The sequence below is a fragment of the Dermacentor albipictus genome, chromosome 3 (genome assembly GCF_038994185.2).
Source record: "Dermacentor albipictus isolate Rhodes 1998 colony chromosome 3, USDA_Dalb.pri_finalv2, whole genome shotgun sequence".
NCBI lineage: Eukaryota > Metazoa > Arthropoda > Arachnida > Ixodida > Ixodidae > Dermacentor > Dermacentor albipictus.
Window position 1 is genome coordinate 50401848 of NC_091823.1, and position 18582 is coordinate 50420429.

General features: G+C 41.0%; 1 protein-coding gene across 2 annotated transcripts in view; it reads left to right on the forward strand.

The window, feature by feature from the left end:
- Positions 1–18582, forward strand: part of rg (A kinase anchor protein rugose) — a 342944-nt gene that overhangs the window by 127729 nt on the left and 196633 nt on the right. For both annotated transcript variants that reach the window (XM_065426861.2, XM_065426862.2), the window contains exons 9-23: positions 180–326; positions 880–933; positions 1981–2121; positions 4127–4269; positions 6228–6336; positions 6677–6835; positions 8689–8857; positions 9925–10067; positions 12316–12413; positions 13579–13671; positions 14105–14213; positions 14658–14739; positions 15226–15349; positions 16383–16575; positions 18192–18521. In XM_065426861.2, coding sequence (XP_065282933.2) covers positions 180–326; positions 880–933; positions 1981–2121; positions 4127–4269; positions 6228–6336; positions 6677–6835; positions 8689–8857; positions 9925–10067; positions 12316–12413; positions 13579–13671; positions 14105–14213; positions 14658–14739; positions 15226–15349; positions 16383–16575; positions 18192–18521 — 2094 coding nt within the window. The remainder of the gene's footprint in view (positions 1–179; positions 327–879; positions 934–1980; positions 2122–4126; positions 4270–6227; positions 6337–6676; positions 6836–8688; positions 8858–9924; positions 10068–12315; positions 12414–13578; positions 13672–14104; positions 14214–14657; positions 14740–15225; positions 15350–16382; positions 16576–18191; positions 18522–18582) is intronic.

Consider the following 18582-nt stretch of genomic DNA (forward strand, 5'->3'; position numbering starts at 1 on the left):
TCGCAAAGAGAATGTGCTTGACAATGTATCAAAACAGCAGATGCAGCCAGCTCAAAATTTGAACATGCACTTGCTTCGTGCATTCAGTGTTCATGAAAGCTCAAGTGTTAATGCATGAAGAGTGGGCACCGTTTCTGTTTTCCATACCTTTTAATTTTGCCACTTTCTTGTTTCTTCAGCCTTTTGACAAGTGCTACATTGGAGCAGCTCCTGAGCTCGATGATGAGCACGTCTTCTGTGGCCAGATGTCAGCAGTGTACCTGTTTTCCGAAGCCTTGACTGCTCACCAAGTGTGTGCGATTCATCGATTGGGACCAGGCTACCAGGCAAGCCCTCTTTGTGCTACCTGAAAACAAAAAGACAAAATGAGTATTATTGAAAATTTAAATTTGTGTAGTAAAGTAAAAATTAAATGGATGCAGAAAAAATAATCTCGGGAAAACATGATCTGTCATTGTTTTATAAAACAGTACATTAACTTAACTATGTAAATTTTTCATACTAAAGGCCACATGTGTGACACGTCATGTACGTTGTGTAATTTACGTTGATTATTGGCACCATTTGGTCAATAGTGACATTGATCTCGATTAGCAATAATAATTGGCTTTAATATTATTGTAAGTTCATGTATACAAGAAGCTGACATGTGTTTATGTGTCCCTGAAGTAAGTGGGTGAAATAAAAGAAGGCATACTTCCTTTCTTTATGTATTGGTGAATCCCGCTCATCCAGATCACTGTTGCTTTTATTAAACATTGCCTATTGTCATAGACTTTTTTCTTTTTTTTTTCTGAGGGCAGTGGAGCTTGTTGCTGCTTCATGTGTTTCAATGGAGCAGTCTCAACAAATTGTGTTTTTTTTACATTTATTTTACAGAGTCAGTTTCGATTTGAAGGTGAAAGCGTGGCTCTGCCTGAAAGCCTAAAGCGCGTGAGTGCCATTCCATTTTTCTCCACCTGCACAATTTTTTTATAAGTGTCTACGATGCTTGCTTTTCCTACCTGCAATGCTTTATGCAACAAACTGCTATAAATGAATCAGATCAAACTGCTTGCTGCTGCAGGACCACTATCTCATCGTTGCCAGCACAGCACAAGAGAAAATACATAGTTAATATACATGGGTAATCTATTTTAATGTAAAGATATTTGTTAAATGTCTCCCTCGTTGGATATCACAATTCTGTCTCATGAACTGGATTACTTGAATAAGCAGACACTATTTGCAAGACAAATTGCAGACTTATATTAGCTGATTAACAAATTTTTACTAATGAACTTTTAGTAATCACTTTCGTTAGTCATTAACAGTGTAATTGAAGCCAAGCAGTAATGAAGCAATATTCATTTAGCAGAAATCCTGTACTTATCAATAATTTTGAGAAATATGTTTTCAAATTATTATTATTTTTTTTAATGTGCAGAAATAAGAAGGTAAGTCTCTTCAGGACCAGCTATAGTCCAATTCAAGATCAGTAGCAAATTGCATCAATGTTCCATTTAACATTTATCAGCACTCTCCAGTGTACAATAATGGTAAAATCTGCAACACAGGTGGCACATCTGAGACATTCACATGTTGTAGTTAGCAGTAGGGTTTCTTTGTTTTCTTTCTTCCTTTTTTTTTGTAATTAGGACTGTGCTCATACCGAGACAGGGCATATGTCCTCCTGAAGCAAGCAGCATAGTGAACGGTGCTTGCACTGGAGAATGCTTTCTTTGTGTCCTAGAGCGTACTCTTGCTGGTTTTACCACTACTAAGTGTTATAAAGCATTGACATGCCGTCATGTTGATGCTCGCATGATATTAATAAAGATCTGAAAGGCTGTATAGATAGGGCTACCTAAATCTTGAGCACAAGGCTCCCTCCCGCACAGGCTATCGCAGTCTAAAAAATCGCATGCCTCCATCACCACTTTTAGATTGGTAACAAGACTACAGTGAATGCCTATCTTGTTCCTTTTATTTTTTTAACAGGTGCTGTATGATGGCAAGTTATCCAGTGCACTTGTGTTCATGTACAATCCGGTTGCCACAGACAGCCAGCTGTGTCTCCAGGCAGCGCCCAAAGGAAATGTCTCCTACTACGTCCACACTCCGCACGCCCTGATGCTGCAGGTACGGATGCTAGTCATGAATGCACAAGCTGCTCCTGTGCTGTGTCTCACCTCAGTATCGCTGAAGATATTATTATCACTCCTGAAACCCTGCCTTTTCCTACTTTTCATGCCACACAAAGGGGGCATCTTGTTGCGTCCTTTGTTTAATAACACATATAAAGAAGCCCTGCATTACTTCCTATACAAGCTACAGAACGCTTTCATATCATAAGAAGCCAACAAACAGAGACACCAAGGAAAACATAGGGGAAATTACTTGTACTTACTAATTGAATGAAGGAAAGTATAAATTAATGGCAATGAAAGTGGATGAAAAAACAAACGCAGGTGGGGAACGATCCCACATCTTCGCATTACGCAGAGCATCGCACATGCAATGCAAAAAGGTGGTATCGTTCCCCTCCTGTGGCAAGTTGTTTTTTCAGCCACTTTCATTGCCATTAATTTATCATTTCCTTCATTCAATTAGTAAGTACAAGTAATTTCCCCTATGCTTTCCTTGGTGTCCTTGTTTGTTAACTTCTCATGACATGATTAATAAAAATCGGGCCCCTCGCTTAATCCCCTTTCTTCTAAGAATGCTTTCATAGTTTTTTGAGAAAGAGAGAGAGCATTTACTTCTGTTTCTTCACAGAAAATCGAGGCAAAGGTAAAGGCTGTTATGCCTGACGTGTCTCTGACCTAAGCAGAAGGAAAGCATCAGTGACTACATGAATGAAATACATACAGTGGCAATCAGCAGTTTATATAGTGTATATATAAGGCACCACTTCATTTAGTATAATTGTCACAATTTTGGACTCTTGGTTTCCATCTCTCTCCCTTTCTCTTTGACCAATGGCATCAACACATTTTTATGGATCTCTACTTGCTGTCCTGTTACTTTGAGTCATTACTGTATTATTGTTTACTGCAGACAAACAGCATGACCATAGTCGATTAGATATTGCATTGGACGAGGCTGTCTGCAACCATACTTATGCGTACTTTGCGCATTCTTTAACACCACTACGAAAGTGGTCTCTGAATATAATAAATTCTTAAAGGTATACAGATGACAAAATTTTGAAACCATTCTCTTCCTAAAGATATTTTGCATGCAGCCACATATTATAAATCGAAATTCAGAATTCCGCAATATTTAATAATTAACTTACAGAAGGATATTTCACAACATTGTTTCCTTTTCTAAGGCCCATGGAACCTATAGTGATTGACAAGCGTTGTGGAATTTGTAAGACTGATACGAAAATCCACTGAAGCACGCGAAAGTTGCTACAATTGGACATGATGCGAAAAGTGAAAAACTGAAATGAGTCTCCTGAGCAAGCAAGAAAAACAATAAGGCAGTGAGACACTTCACTAAAATGTGAACATAAGGTAACATTCAACGTTCTCTTAATTGCATTCACTCATTAAACATATACTCACCCCATGCACATTTGTACAGCGCTTACTACTGGGTGAACACCTAAGCTGCTTTCTCTAAATGGTGCACATTGCCGTTTGTCACAGTAGAGTGTGTAGATGTGTCTATGTGACTTGATAGATGCTAAGCACCGTGATGTCTTGCATATGCAGCCCCCCACATCGTGGCCCTTTCATTTGTGTGTGGTAGCGTTTGCTGACTCCACTTTTTTTGTGGTAACCCTGATAGCACCATTGTTGATAGTGTGACCTTGCCTCCCTAGCGTCAGAGCTGTTATGCGCACCACCATTGTTCCATCTGTGAGGGGGGGGGGGGGAGCATTTTCATACTAGCCGATTCACTTACGATTGCCACCAGCTAGAGCCAAACAACTTGCATATCTTGAGGTGACAGTCTGTCCTGCAATGACAGACTGTCACCTGTAGCAGTTCGGAGCATCATCAGGAATTGCGCTCTCTGATTAGCAACAGCATTTCTTTTTCTGTCATGGTAAGCAGGAAAGGAAACCAAAGCTCGAACTGTGACGTCTGTATGTCTGAAGAGTGATGCTCATTCCCACGTTCCTTTCATGCAGGACGTGAAGGCAGTGACCACGTACTCCATCCATAGCACTCTCAACTCGATTGGAGGCATCCAGGTGCTCTTTCCTCTTCTTGGCCAGCTGGACCTGCCCATGGGCTTGGTGCCTCTGCAGGAACCCCGCAGGCCCAGTATCTGGTATGTGCTAGTTGGTGCTTTCCTCCCTTATACTCCAAGGTGACTCAAAGGCTATGTCATTCTGCTGGTCAGCATGAGGTCGCAGATTTGTGTCCTGGCTGCTGCAGCCAGATTCTAACAGAGGAAGAATGCAAAAGTGCCCATGTGCTGATGTTCTTGTGCATGTTTAAAAACTCAAGGTTTTTGCACCACGTGTATGTGCATGTATGTGCATGGAAGTGCGTATCCGTGAGTCAAAATGAGCAGTGTACCTTGTAATCGCAGGCAGCACAAGTACTCATCAGAGTCAAGGATTGTGTGTATTGGAGACAAGGATCTAATAGTGCATTAATGCCATTTGAGATATTAATATCATTGTACACTTACGGAATACAAAAGAAAGAATACTTATCAATTTTTAAGTGCATCTGGTGATAGTCAAGGAAACAAGGTAGCTCCCTTTTTCGATTTATTGAAATTTGTCATTTACCAGTAGCCCTGAAAAATTTTATATGCTGTACTGAATGCTTCCATGTTTCAAAGTCGGAAAGCAAGAATTCAATGTATGTCCTCATTTCAGTGAGTGCGCATGTGTGTTTGCATGGACGAGCATAATGTGAAACAGTAAAAGAAATTAACATGGAAGGGTTTATGCAACCTGGACATTACACTTATTGTAATGTATATTTCTGGTATAGTTGTTGGTTCAGATTCATGGAAGCAATAGTGTCTTATTTATTTGTTTATGTATTTTTTTACCTAAATAAAATTATCAATGTATACAGAAGAATACACAAATTCAATAAAAACGAAAGACAGCATGAGGCCTATAGAATAAGGGCAAGTGATCACCATTCTGTTTTATTGTGTAGTTAATTAGATTCATGCCGTTTTATCTTCCTTGAGTGTGTATCGCCAAGAAAACCAAAAGGTAGTCAATATGCTGTCACTGCTGCATGTTGTGCGATGGTTAGCAATTACAGTTGTCTCTTTCTGCCTAACTTTCATTACTGTACTGAACGAATTGTGCGACTTACCTACTCAACCAGCAATAGATGAGTGAAGTGCCACATTCAATTATATTTGAAGTGCTCTTTACTGAAAAAATAATAATTTAACATTTTATGTTATATTTTCCACATGTCGTAGTCTTACTTTGCAGATACCATCCTACCTTTCTGAGCTAATATTGAGACTATTCTATTGAGGCTATTCGCTTCTTTTTTGTTTTCCTGCATTTGTCTGCTGGATGGCAAGGAGTGCTGTTCCTAGCATATTAAGTGTAGCAAAGGAGACCATACTCCAATAGTGGAGTTATTTTTAACATATTTAACAGATCTTTTGCACTGCAGTGCATCTACACGAAGTGAAAAAATCTTATACAACTTTTTTTGTACTCTAGTTGCATAATGAAACTTACTGCCAGTGGCATTTCACCACCTTAGACAAGAATGTATTGTTCTTTCTCTGCTCCCAAGTCCACTAGTTGGCCTGTTCAGTAAATGAGGGATCACCATTTCATATAAAAGCTCAAATGCTTTAGGGAAAAAAAGAAAGGCATGCAGATGCATTATGTGGTGTCCACACAATCTTTTTGGCTCTTGTGGTACCTTAACTAGTTCACTGTTCTGCCACTGGTTTTTGCCGGGTATCCCTGCTGTGTGGCTGCGAGTAGCTAGGTATCTGTTGTAGTTTGTAAGTTTCTACTATTCATGAAAATCAATAGAAGTGAAATTAATAGAAGTACTGAATTGCCTGTGATTGGCTTGATGAACCTTCAGGTGCACTTAATCGCCATGGTCTGCAACTGCACCACTAATGGACTGCAGCACAGCCGAGTCATGTAGCAAATGATCCGACAGTAGGCCATGCTGCCCAGAAATCAGAGCTTCAAAAAAAAAAAAAAGTGTTCAGTGAATGTGTAAACTGCAACCTGGATGGCCCTTTGGTATCTTAAGAACTTTGGGATGTTTTTGCAGTGCAACGCTGATTGGCTTCATCTGCGAGATGTGCGAAAGCAGCAACACCGTGCAGCAGCACATGATCCAGAACAAGGGCTTCTTAGTAATGAGCTACCAGCTACAGAGGGTATGTTGAGTCTGCGCTCATACTACAGCATTTTTCTCCCTCTTAAGATGTAGTCCCAAATGGTTAAGCGCATGCATTGTTTGTAACATTCTTAAGGTGTTATTCTCTGTTACATGATGCGACAGGCACAGCGCTTCTGTGTGTGTGTGTACAAACCAGCAAATGCCTGCTCCTTGTCTTTGTGTCTTGTCCCAGGACTTCTGTTTTGTCCAGCATATGGTATGCTGGCTATTCCAAGCATTGATACTACTTTAGCAGGCAATGACAGATAGGTGCACAACGTTTGCAGGCATCTCGGGACTTTAGCAGGCAATGACAGATAGGTGCACAACGTTTGCAGGCATCTCGGGACCACATAACAGACGAGGTTCTGCATTCCTTCCTCTCGCTGACCAAGCACTTGCTGACAGTGTACAGCAGCAATGGGGAGCTGCTGCTCAAGCACCTCCTGGACCACATTCTCTTCAACCCAGCTCTGTGGATCTACACACCAACTGCTGTAAGTGTCCTTTTGTTCTTTGCTCACAGGCTGTATACCAGCACAGCTTTTCTACATCTCTTGATAGGGAACTACTGCACCTTTAAACACACTTGCACATACTCTCATATATGTCTGCATCAGCAGGTAGTGCAGAGTGAGAGAGAACTTTGTGCAGATTAGTAAGGTTGCTAAGGTACGGAAAGGTCGCTCTTTCTTTTCTTCTCTTTTTTCCATTTCACCTAAGACAAGTACAATTGATTGTTCTCCTACAATTACTTTATAGCAAGGATCAATTCAGAGATTTCTTACTTTATACACCCCCATCGTTTACAAACTTTGAACAAGAGCTGTGCTTAAATGCTCACTCAGAAGAAGCAAAATATGTGCAGGGATGACAATAGTATTGTGCAGTCTTTGTACATTCACTGAATGTCTCTAGGATCATGTCCTGCCAGCAACGCAGCCCAATATGTTCACATGAAGACACCTACATCACATTAACAAAGGTTGTCAAGTTATTCTAGGTGAAAAATAAAAATACACTTGATTGGCCAAATCAATGGAAATAATGCACCTAGAATTCTGAGTTTCTGTAGATGAATTGCTCAAAATTTCTATGGGTAAGGATCCTGTGGATACCATTGAATTTGTTGGAAGGTGCAGAGCCCTGTTTATGATTCCCTCCTTATATGCAATGCTTCTTGGGTCCTGTGAGGTTATTTTAAGCCCTTCTATACCCTGTTTCATACATAGCAGGCAGCGCTGCAGAAGCTACACAAGCAGTGCGGTCATAGAGGTGCCACTGTGCACCTTTTGCAGGGCAGTTGCTTTTTATCTGCAGTGTCTTCTAGAGAAGGCCTACTTCATTTATTACAACCACAGATTGTAGAGATAAGTTTATGCCGAATCACGTATGACTTGTGCACGTTTGTACTTCCAGTATAGGCAAAGTACTATACCTTGGTCGCGAGTGCAGGTGATGCACTGTGGCTGCTGTTCACAGAAACATGTTGCTCCATTTGTTTGGGCGTACACCTACGTTCTGATCTCCGGCACCTTTCATGTACTAATAAGTATGACATATTTTGCGGCATAAAAGCATGAGTCTTCACTTCACATTGAATTACATGGCGCATACCTAGATAACTGTCTTTGATATTTGGAGCATGGATGTGAGAATTTAGAGAAGTCTCTATGGCCTTTGTAGCGTGGCTTGCTGTGTAGGAAATAGAGTGTAGATCGTTGTTTTGATTTCGCGATATGCTGAATCTGAGCTCCTAAATCCGAATGGGATGCTTATGCAAGAGCATCCATGATTATGATGTCATGTGTTGTCACCGACAAGAACATTTCAGCATGCCGCCATCTGTGAATTGGGAAAGAAATGCCCTGCACACAGAGTTTCCAAAAAGCGGGAACACTCCAAGAAACTTGCGTAGATGCATTGGTTGAGGCGCAAAAACTGCAGCTGTCATCTTTGCAGTAGTTGCTGTTTTACGTGCTACCATAATATGCGAAACAGTTAGGCTAAGAATTCCGAGTTTCGAAAATGTGTGAATGCAAATAATTTTGTTTTTTCGTCAGGCACCCATTTCAGTTTTTCGCAGTAAGCCCACAAATCTCTCCTAGCGGTAGGAAAAGGTGTAAAACTAAGTTTGGATGTTTTAAATACCCGTGCAGTTCAGTTGTTTTTCTTCAGCCAGAGCAATTCAGATTAAGTTCCTCTACTGCCCAAAAGCAGCATAACCACCACACTAACGGTGATGGGAGGGCAGCCATAGGCAGAGCAGGAAGGAGGGTGAAGAAATGGAGGTGTCGCATACCAGCATAGGTGTAGGTGCACTGTGCCTTCATATCAGTCTCTCTTCCAGGTGCAAACCAAGCTGTACGCATACCTGGCTACTGAGTTCCTGGGGGACACACAGATCTACAACAATGTTCGGCGTGTGAGCACCGTCCTGCAGACCATGCACACGCTCAAGTATTACTACTGGGTCGTGAACCCCCGCAACAAGAGTGGCATCACCCCCAAAGGCCTCGGTCAGCAACCTGGGCTTTTTCTTTGCTTCATCCCTAATCCTGTGTCACTGTTGCGTCTATTTATGTGCATGCAGTTGAACATTGGTACATTGAATTCTGAAATACCCTGGAATTATACATATTCATTTAGCATTCACATGAAAGCCCACAAAGCTTGCAGGAACTTCCATTTTTGATGCCAAATGACATCACATCATGGCATGGCACAAGTTATCAGGATTGCATGATTGTTTTGATGCCCTTTTTCACCTGCACTTTATGGAGGGGGTCATCTCATTAAAACGGATAGTTAGTGTTCCAGCTGAGGAGCATACCTTCTTTCATATTTATGAAATTATCCAATTGTTGTGAGTCAGTTACTGAGCAAAGACTTTATTGGAAAACAAGCTATTGACGGGTGACCTTGTAGTTAGACAGCCACGACCCCCTATGCCTGGGCGGCTTCTTCAGCTCTCTTGATGACCTTGACCTGCAGGTCAGGGTTGGAGCTAAGCACTATGGCCTCCCACTGCTCAGTATTACTTACTTCGTGATTTGTGTGATTTTCCACTGGGCACGACCACATAATATGGGTTCAATTGCTAAAAAATAGTTAGCACAGGACCCAGTGATCGTAGAAAAAATAGCAAATGAAGGTCTGAAGATAGCTGGCTGGTTCGAAACTGCAACCACTAGCACTAGTCTCAACTTATTTACTATATGAATATACTCCGGCTTCAATTCTTCAACTATGACATGATTCCTGAAGTGTATATGTAAAATATTAGTGTAGTTTTTTTATTAAAATATGAAGGTCATCAATGATAGCCTCATAATTTCTGTCTTCTGGTACAAACAGTGTGTTCACAAAAACAGAAACTGTTCATTTCTTCTTCACCGATTCTAAGAATTACTGAGTCTTTGTTAAAGCACTTGGTATAAGCACCTCTTTATTTTGTTTTATAAATTTTTTTATTTGTATATAGTTCTAAATTAACATGCCTTCAAACTAAACCTATCCTGACTGGAACTCTTACTTCTATCACGCATGATATTCTAATATTGCCTGATCTCTTCCCCTTCCCCAGATGGTCCCCGTCCAAACCAGAATGACATCCTGGCAATCCGAGCCTACATGCTGATCTTCCTCAAACAGCTAATCCTCAAAGGCAATGGCGTCAAAGAGGATGAACTACAGAGCATCCTTAACTACCTTACCACTGTGCACGAGGTACCCCGATCCCCAGCATTCCATTCAGGCTTTATAATAACTCGTATGTGGTACGCCAAGCGTGTTGATGATTTGTTTTTCTTGTGAAAATATTGCATCCCTGAAATCTTGGAAATGATGTCACGGTGCATGAGGTACTCTGATAGAGATCCCAACCATTTCGTTTGGGCTTTACAATAACTTGTATGTGCTGTGGCAAAGGCACTGATGAGGCTTGTATCTGTTGTGAAAGTATTGTGTACGCGACACATTAGCAGGTTATATAGAGTGTTCCAGCTAACATTAGCCAAGGTGTCCAACGAAAAAAACAAAAGAAACACACTGCAAGATTAGCGACAATTGAACACCATAGGGGTTATAATTGTATATTTCACTGTGTCCTTTTAATGCTTTTTTTTCGTTGAACAATTAGGCTAAATTAGCTGGGACACACGGTGTAAGAGAATGCTTTTACTTGAGGCTGAGCCGCACTCATAAACAAGTGAAATGCAGAAATGCTCTTTGCTCTTATTAGGCAAACACTGAATTTGTTTAAATAAAATTTTTTGCTGTTCGAAGTTAAACTTTGCGTGTTTACTTTTTCTGGCAAATAGAGAACACCCACGAAATTTGAAAAGCACCATATGACTGCGCGTCCATTTGCACAGGATAACAGTGCCATCAAGCAGTCTCGGTGAGAAAGCAAGCTGTTCATATGTTACTGGGCCAAAGGGCGGCCATAACACCAGGCATGTTCTTTCCATGGCACGTGAACAGCTGGCAGCAATTATTGCATATCAAGATCAAGGAAGTGCACTGCCCTGGACAGCAAGCCTGTGATGGACAACTTGCTTTTCCACTCAGACTGTTTGATGGCGCTGCTATGTGTGGTATTCTTCATATTTTGCAGGCTTTCGGTATTTGCGGGAAAAAGTGAATGCACAATGTGTACCTTGCTGTAAACACTTCATTTTTATGTCTCTCATGATTCTCTGCAATGACCTAAGTGGCATTGCACATTTAGAGCAACAGTTAACCCGTTCAGGGTCGATTTTTTTCTCCGTATGTGACCGCCCAGGGTCGATTTTTTTAATTGCAGATTTAAATTCTTCAGAGGACTCCCTTTTCGAAAAAATTTACCATAATTTTCCTAGGGTGACCGTGAAGTGAGAAAAACATATTTTGTGTTGGTATATATATATATATTGTTTATATATATCTATATATGTACTGTTTATTCATGAATGACAACAATACAATAAAAAAGAAAATAAACTTATAAGAATGAAAAATTTGATGCATTGTTATATGCATAGTGCAAGGCTTAGAAAATGCGCACATGAGAATATTTCTCAAGTCTCAAATGTCCCTGCTTTTGCACTAATATTTGCGTCCATAGCATAATCGAACTGTGTAGGTGAGCGCACTCAAGAAAACTGTGTGGTTGTGTGCCCGTCAAAAAAAGCAAAACGTGTGACAAACATCCGCTAATCTTCATCTTATCACCAACCAGAGGCGATTAGTTTTCACGAGTCTCAAAAAAAAAAAAAGAAAGGAAACACATGCACGGTGGCATCCTTCGTATGCACACCCCTGTGAGCAATAAATGAGCGAGTAACAGGCGGTCACCCTTTGAGCGATTAGTAACGAGATAGCGATCAGTTTTGTGAGTGCAAGAAGCCAAAATCGGCTGTGGAACAAAACTCAAAACTAACCGCAGCCCACCCACGTGCGTGCCAATTCACGAGCGGTGGTATATAGACATGCCGGAGCAAGCATGCTAGCTCTAAAGCAAACCATGCAGCGAAAACTGAGAGGGAGGTGCGAGAAAAAAATTCCCTGTATTCCTGCATAGTGGCAGCACATGCCAAGGAAGAAAAAATTTGGAAATTGGTGCACTCTTTAAACGTACAGATGGCGCTGTAAATATACAGCATCGACCATTGTGGACTTGTTCGTTGTGCCATATATCTACGTCATTGACCCTGAAAGGGTTAAAAATTTAGCTAACTGTTTTTGTTTACGAACTGAATGCCATTGATAGAAATTACTGATGGTTTTGCAACAAGACTCTAAACGACATGCACTTGGTCTTACGTAGAATGCTCCATGTGTTTTTAAACAAGGTGGATGGAAGCTGGGACATCCTTTATAGTGCCTTGTTGGCTGCCTTTCACTGCATAAAAAAAAAATGCGTTACACTCGAACTGTTTAGACATCAGCATGTTCGTCATTGTGAGCTCAGAAAGGAAAAAAATTATGCTTGCAGGATGAAAACCTTCATGATGTACTCCAAATGCTTATGAACCTGATGGCTGAGCATCCGGCATCTATGGTTCCAGCATTTGACTGTAAGAATGGTGTGAGGTAAGAGGACTCGCTCTTTTCAGGCTAGCATCATTGAGTAACCCTGCTGCAGCATGTGGTGCATAACGACATTCACCTGAGATGCATAGGAGAATTAAGCAATAGGCCTCCTGAAACAGTCTTTACGAACACCTGCACAAAGCACAGTGTGCATTGGGAATATGGGCTGAAATTGTGCTAAAAAAATTGGTGTTATTTGCTGTCCAAATGAGCAAATGTTGCTCAAGAGTAGTGCATTTATTCCTTAGAAGGCGAGGCTTTAAAAACAATTGATGCTAATCAGCAGATTATGAAGATTATTAAATTGGAACAACATTCTGAACGAGCACTTAGCATCTTCCCTAACTGCACATAAAAAGAAATAGAGAAGCACGAAATGCTTCTTTATTTTAAAGCTGCCACTTGATGTCTTATTCCATGTGGCATGGCCATAATGATGGCTGCTGTAGTGGTGTGGAAAGCGGTATTGCTATGGTTTTTCAGGCTATGGGAGTAACAACAAAGTCCACATGTTTGTATTCTGCACACAGCGTGATAGCTGCACTGTTATTAGGGCCAAAATGTGGTATGTAGTGTCGCTACTTTAATCAGTAACAACATGGAGCAAGTTATATCTTTTATTAAAGAGTGGTCTTTGTACTGCACAATACAGTCACCCTCACACTGGGCAACACCATGCTGAAAATGTGTTGAATATTGGCTATATTGTCGCTGAAAGCGTGAAGTCATTTGTAGCTTAAGCCTTCACTGCAAGCTTGAATGTTGTAGTAGTCCTTACTTTAAAAAAAATAGAACGGTTTAACTAGTGCACTTGCTTGGCATATTGGCAAATTATACTGCCTGTTTAATGACTACACTCACCTGGCTCCCCTGTAGAAGATGTGCTTAGATTTTATGTATGCTCAACAAAGCATTTTAGTAAGTCTGCTATATCTATTATACCTATTGTTACCAAAAATGTTTATTCTTTGTGAGTAGGCAAATAATGTAAACTTTGGTGCTACATGTAGTGCACTCTTGCTCTCTTACTATTAACCTGAAGGGATGTTATCCCAACTGTTCTGGGGAAGAAAACAAAAAAAGCACCTTTTCAATTTTGTTGACGCTAACTTCTCTTGGTGTTTGTTGGGGGCAACATCACAGTGTGTCACTGATTTATTTTTAGGGCAATCTTCAAACTTTTGGGCTCAACAAATGAGAGTATACGACTCCAGGCTCTGAAGCTGCTCGGCTACTTCCTCAGCAGAAGCACGCACAAGTAAGATAGCAATATCGATTTTGTGTAGAGTTTTATCGCTTGGTCATATGGGTTCTGAGGTCTTGGGGGATACTTGGCCTTGTGGGACCTCAGCCAGTCACCACCTGACCAGCTCAGGTAAAAAAATGTTGCTTCACTTTAGACAATCTTTCCTGTGTTCAAACGACCTGCTGTACTTTAGGTTAGGTTAGATTAGGCCGACTCACCGGCAATGCAAAAATGTTGCCTGCATTGCATCTTATGAAGGCACATTGGCCCGATGCAACCTATCTCAGGTCAAGGGGCCCTTGTGTTTTTCTGAGGCTTCTCGTGCATATACTTCACTTACATAAACTTAAGACACAGTGTACCTAAATCTGCAGGTACCGTTCACCACCTGCCAAGAGAACTTAAAAGAAATTACTGGTGTTGAAATGTGCCCCTGGCTTTTCAGACGGAAGCATGACGTGATGACTCCGCACAACCTGTACATGCTGCTGGCAGAACGGCTACTGTTGCACTCCGACCATCTGACTATGGCCACTTACAACGCCCTTTACGAGGCAAGTGCTAGGCATTTAGGTGTGCATGCATACTTGATGATATTCCACCTTTCTGGTTGAACCAGTTTACTTGATGTTGGCACTTGTACAAGTTGCATGGTGACTGGCACTTTGGTTTCACAAAACAATCTTCTCTAGAAGTCATTGAGACGAATTGCTTGTGGAAAATCAGCATCAATTACACAGCCAGATTTTTAAGCTTTCATTGATATTTAGTTTCTCTTTTAGAACATATAAAAACGAACTTGTGTAGGTTTCTGCAATTCAGTGCAAGAATGACAGTGATTCAGTGCGAGAATGACACCTTCAGTTGCAACATTCGCATACATTGCGACTACATGGACCTATGGACCTACAAGTATGAATGTGCACATTTGACGTTGTAATTTTCTTGTATGCGTAACGTTGTGTCACTTTGGTGTTGTGTTGATCTTTTTTGTGCAGATGCTGACGGAGCACATATCCAACCAGATCCTCTACACCAAGCACTCAGAGCCAGAGTCTCACTACCGGCTGGAAAACCCAAGTTAGTTGGCTGCTCACTTGTTTCTGGACAGTGCTTCCTACATTAAGAATGACTGTCAAGTTTGCCACTTTTTCATAAGACAACCTGGCATGGAGCCTTTCAAAATCTTTTAATTCTGGCTGCATTGATTTAACAGACAGCTAGAAATACTTCATCATGGAGTACCTTTTCTTTAAAGAAGAAAATTTGGCAAGCAACCAATGAGTAAATTATAGTGCCCAGCCAGCAGCAGAGCATGCTAGTGAAAAGTGTGGCAACCATCATTTGTCAGTCACCTAATAACTGCCACAGGATGTGATAATCACTAGGTGATTTGTGTAGTGACATTGGGGTAATTATTTTGGCATGTGCGAGTAAATTGGCTTCTCTAGTTATGAAGCAACAAAAGCCAGCTTTTCTATTGTGCAGCTAAACATAATTGTTAGACTAACTGCTTTAATTTGCTTTCCTGCCCTTCTGAAAACCTTGCTTCATTTTCCGATGCAGTGATCTTGAAGGTTGTGGCTACACTAATCCGTCAGTCAAAGCCATGCGAGGAGTTGATTGAGGTGAAGAAGCTCTTCCTGTCTGATATGACTCTGCTGTGTAACAACAACAGGGAAAACAGAAGGTAAGACGAAGTTACTGTATATGGTGGCCGGACCATAAGTCACCTGCTTATTTTTTACTTGAGTGTTAAGCTGGTCCTCATGCCATGGCTTTCTGTAGCATTCTATGTCGCTGAAAGGATGCTAATAAAGTTTTCAAAGACAGCGTGACACAACTGGTGCTTTGTGAAATGGCGCTAAATTTAAGGACCAACAAGGGCAGAACACATCCTGCATCTTGCTCCTTTTGCAATATGCTATCATTGGTCAGGCATTTAGCTTTTAACACATTTACAAGGTCTGAAAACCTGTGAGAGACCAGTGTTCTCAATGTGTAAAAAAAAAATAACACAAAGAAAGGGCACATGGAAGTATTATGCAGTTCTCCATATGCACCAAGGAAATATCCGCTTGAACAAAATAATTTTACAGTCTATAACATTTTCTTATGTTCAAAAACCACAATGATAAGCATACGTACAGTCTGAGTGGTGTGTTTCAAGCTTAAACGTGCAACCACTGATTAAGTGCCAATAAATATAAATTTAAATATTCATTTCTCCTGAGAACAAGTAGTTATTGGAACGCCTTACCCGTAAATTCCCATTGTTTGCAACTGACCACGTGACATATTTTGTTGACTGTATCATTACTTCTGTTTATGACCCTTGTGAATTTTTCTATCTTCACTTTTGGTTGTATGTACTTATGTTGTAACCCTCTCCTGCTTGGATATACGTCCGCAGTATCGTCAAAATAAAAAAAGAATACATGGAGGAATATAGGCTTTATCTCCTTGTATCATAGTCAAAAAAGCCTCTGAAGCTAGATAATGTGCACATCCCATGTGGAGTTTATCTATATCATCGTTAAAGTAAAATTACTTGCATGTGGCGTTGCTTTTTCCTGATGCCTGCTGGAAGAGTGCTCATTTGTGCCTTGAAAGCACTGGGCTGCTCCTGAAATTCCTGCGAAGCGCTACAGTTACATTAGAATGAAGTCACTAACATGCCAGATGGCGTAATTGTGTGTGATTGTTTTGTGTGAACCTTTCAGGACAGTGCTTCAAATGTCCGTGTGGCAAGAGTGGCTGGTGGCCATGGCATACATACATCCACGCAACGGGGAGGAGCAGAAGATCTCGGATATGGTCTACTCCCTATTCCGCATGCTTCTCCATCATGCCATCAAGTACGAGTATGGAGGATGGAGAGTTTGGGTCGACACACTTGCTATCGTTCATTCCAAGGTCAGTTACACACGGTTCTTTTTGAATACTATATTCCTCTGCATAGTGTTGCCTTTATGTGATAGTTTTTCTGCATTCTTAAAAGCATTTAACTTTCCATACACTTTAACTGGTGCCGAATGTTTTCAATTTTTTCTCCTTGGCCTTACTTCTCAAACCATGCATGCTTGCTAGCAAGTTGACACTCACTCTGTGCTGTCGTCCTTGGCTGCGTACAAGCATGTAAGCACAAGGCACGACATACAGCTTCTTACTAGGAACTTGCCTGTATTTGTTGTAATGATAGACATTGAATAAAATATTATAATATATAATTAGAACCAATAAATCGGTTAATTTATTAATCAAATTTGAATAATTACATATGTATGTGAGCTAACATAACCAAAACTGGTGCTTTATGTGCATAAACTTTGGAGAAAAATTTGCTGCAAATTGACAACAGTGGCCTTTACTATCATGTCAGTGACAGACTCAGCTAGTGAGAATATCAAGCATGTCAAACACACTAAGACACAGTCATAAGCTCAGCTGCTCAGCTGTAAAAAGTCGGAGAAGCTTGTTAATCTTGGAAGGATTGAAAAGTGGGCGAGTTGGAACCTATCCATTCTTGGGCAGCGCATATAAAAACGAAACACGGGAAAGAATGAACAACAAATGCTGGTTAACGTTGGCTGTCAAAAAGGAGCCCGAAGAACTTGTTAGTGTCGCTGACAATCTCATCACAGAATGTGCGAGCCTTGTTAGCATTTCCACTGTTTTTATTCAAAGCCTGTATTAGCAGCTACAGCAGAGACTGCATTTGTTTCTGTGCCCAATGAGAGTGCAGCGCACATGGGCATCGTCTTAGTTAGAAGATTGTAGCTCAATTTGCCGCTCCTTCCGTGCTGTTGAGAAAGAGAAGCAGCAACGTTGGTGCTGACTCTTGCCTGATTTTACTCATGTGACCTTTAATTATTATTTTTTATTATAATAATTGTGATTAAAGCATTGATTAAGTGGAAAGTTAATCGATGAATTGCCCAGCTCTAATTTGTTCACGTTCTTGTCTGCAGCCACCAGTTGAGTGAAAAAAACAGGCTAGACTGCAAAGAGAGCAAACCAGATAGTTCAATTAAGAACATAGTCTTTGTACTAAGCAGTATATTTCTCAGAGGTAAGCATTTCTAGAAAGTGGTTCTTCAATATCCAATGTGAGATTCTGTGTATGTTTAGTTTGGAAGCTGTTGACTGATTGTTGCAGGCAGTCCTCGTTGAAACAAATCCACCTTATTGGTTGGTTGAAGACATACTTAATTGATACTCTTAGCGCCTAGTGGCAATAGTGTTGGGCTGCTAAGCACGAGCTTGCGAGATCGAATCCTGGCCGCTGCGGCCGCATTTCGATGGCGGCAAAATGCGAAAACACCCATGTGCTTAGATTTAGGTGTACGTTAAAGAACCCCAGGTAGTCCAAATTTCCGTAGTCCCCACTACGGCATTCTTCATTCATAATCAGATCGTGATTTTATCATGTGAAACACCACAATTTAATTTTTTAAATATTCTTAGCTATGATAAAGACAAGTCCATTCAGAACTGGTTCATTCAGGACCTGAAATTTTTTGATCCTGCAGGTGTCTCTGGAAGAGTACAAGCTGCATTTTGCTCAGATGTATGAGCACTTTGACCAGCGACGTGTGGACCACATCACTGACCCTGCTGTGCGTCGCAAGCGACCAATTAGCACTATTTCGGGCCTTGACCGGTGTCCACCACCAGAGTCAGATCTCCCTGTTGCTCGCAGGGTATCTGAAGACCAAACTGTAGCCACCAGACCAGATATTGTGCAGGTCAGGGAAGGGCTGGGGGAAGAGGAGGAAGAAGCCACCAGGGGGACTGTGACTTTCCCGTCCATCGTACCGTCCACACCAAGTCAGCTGCCAGACCCTGTGCCGTCAGATGATGTGAGCAAGGCCACTTATAAGTTTACTTGCTGTACTCGCAAAAATAACGAGAGTCACTTTT